At 53.8% G+C, this 1,847-nt stretch overlaps 1 protein-coding gene across 1 annotated transcript; it reads right to left on the reverse strand.

Moving 5' to 3' along the window:
* Positions 1-553: 553 nt before the first annotated feature.
* LOC142358106 (myosin light chain kinase A-like) lies at positions 554-1,465 on the reverse strand. The gene has a single exon (XM_075409572.1). It carries the CDS (start codon positions 1,463-1,465, stop codon positions 554-556), a length of 912 nt encoding a protein of 303 aa, XP_075265687.1.
* Positions 1,466-1,847: the final 382 nt, after the last annotated feature.

Here is a 1,847-nt window from a genome sequence, read left to right on the forward strand (position 1 = left end):
ACTATTGTGGCATTCTGCAGGAGACCTCTGTGGCCCGTAGCAAGAGCCGGACCTGGGAAAACTACTAGTTCTTGCTTTTGCAGGAGTGCTGATGTCAGTACGCTGCCCTCCGTGTGTAATACTAGAGGTTACTCTCTGTCCCTCTCGTCGCTACTGGATTTCTTGCTCTTTGAGTTGCGATCAAGTCACGTTGCGGCATACATCATGATCCAATGCCAACTCCAAGTCCTAATTGAATACGCACAGGGAAGGAATTAAATACTGATAATTGGCAATTTATTCGATGCCAGGGCCTGTGCGTCTCTGCCTCGATTATGTTCCATCGATAGCGATGGCCCAATCACCCTATTGTCCTAGTGCCCACATGACTAATTTCAATCTATGTGTTTGCTATCAATCCCAATTCATCAATTTGTGTCGACGTGCCTCCGTGTAACTTGATTTCCGGCTTGAGGCTCCTGCTGGTCGATGGGTGTGCCGTAATTTGGCCGCAAATTGGGCGGCCGGCGATGAATAACTTCTTAGCCTAACAGTTTTAATTTCCCGCGCTGTTCTACCGACTGCTAGTCAGCCAAGGGTGCTCCAAGGCCTCTTCTGCAGACCATCGCTCCTCAGGGTCGGCTCTCAGAAGCACGCCCACTAGGTCGATAGCGCTGGGAGATATGAGCTGCCAAACAGGGTCCCGAAACAAACGCTTTGCGCCTTTCTGGATTTCGTCATAGAGCCCTGCTACTGTGTCGGCTATGTACGGCGGATGACCTGAGAGCATCATGTGCAGCATGACCCCGGCACTCCACATGTCACACTTGCATCCGTATCTCCCTTCGAATACTTCGGGGGCCGTGTACAGGGGCGTTCCGCAACGCCTCGACAGTGTAGCGGTGTAGACGTCCTTCCTACCGCAACCAGTGACGGTTGCTAGACCAAAGTCAATTACTTTGATGGCGGTGTGGTCCAACGGGCAGGATAGCATTATATTTTCCAGCTTCAGGTCTCGGTGGACGACTCCCCGACGGTGCATATGGGCAACGGCAGAGAGCGTTTGCTTCATCACTATCCTTGCGTCCTCCTCGGCGTACGACCCCCGATCAGCAACGGCTTCGTGCAAGGTGGACCCCGCAAGCCGCTCTGTCATGATGTAGACATGCTGACCTTGCCTCATGAAGTCTTTGAACGAGACTATGTTTTCATGATTTAGCATCTTGAGCAGAGAGGCCTCATTTATAATGTCTTTCACAGATTCCTTGTCGTGTGACGACGATCGCTTGCAAACATACACCTCCCCCGAGCGCCGGTGAGTGACTTCTCGCACGGCGTGGAATGCGCCCATCCCCCGCAGCTCTCCAACCTCATACCTCTCATCAAATGTCTCGTGGCGTTTGACGTCCAACCATGGTGCCAGTTCCTCCAGCGAAGATGGACGACAGTACGCATCACCCGGTGCGCTCCGTCGTCTGAACATCATCATAACGTGGTGCCCGAAGTTGCTACACCGTCTGCCCGCGAGCAACTGCCGAAGTTAAAACCCTCTCTACTGCAGGTACTCCATAGCAACTCTGGGCTGGTACACACAGGGCGGGGTCAACAGCTCTCCAAGCGGTAAGGCACGTCCCTAGCTCGTCTGCTTCTTCCGTTCACGTCATGGAGTCACCCCACGGGGCAAGTATATACTTACATCCCGGCCGGTCAGTAGAACCGAGTGGCCGGCAACCGGAAGGACAGGCCGGGCGGGTACCTACCTACCACAGCGAACGGCAGCTACCCTACTGTAGTTACTGCCATGCATGCACCCTGTCCAGAGACTGTAGGTAGCTCTCGAGAACTTGCGATTGAAGCTTCGCGGCCTT

This window comes from Convolutriloba macropyga, unplaced genomic scaffold, assembly GCF_964194025.1.
Source record: "Convolutriloba macropyga unplaced genomic scaffold, txConMacr16.3 SCAFFOLD_3643, whole genome shotgun sequence".
NCBI classification, from domain to species: Eukaryota; Metazoa; Xenacoelomorpha; order Acoela; family Convolutidae; genus Convolutriloba; species Convolutriloba macropyga.

What these genes read in the sequence shown, in the direction of transcription:
- LOC142358106 (XM_075409572.1), bottom strand. Translation starts at nt 1,465, where the DNA reads ATGATGTTCAGACGACGGAGCGCACCGGGTGATGCGTACTGTCGTCCA.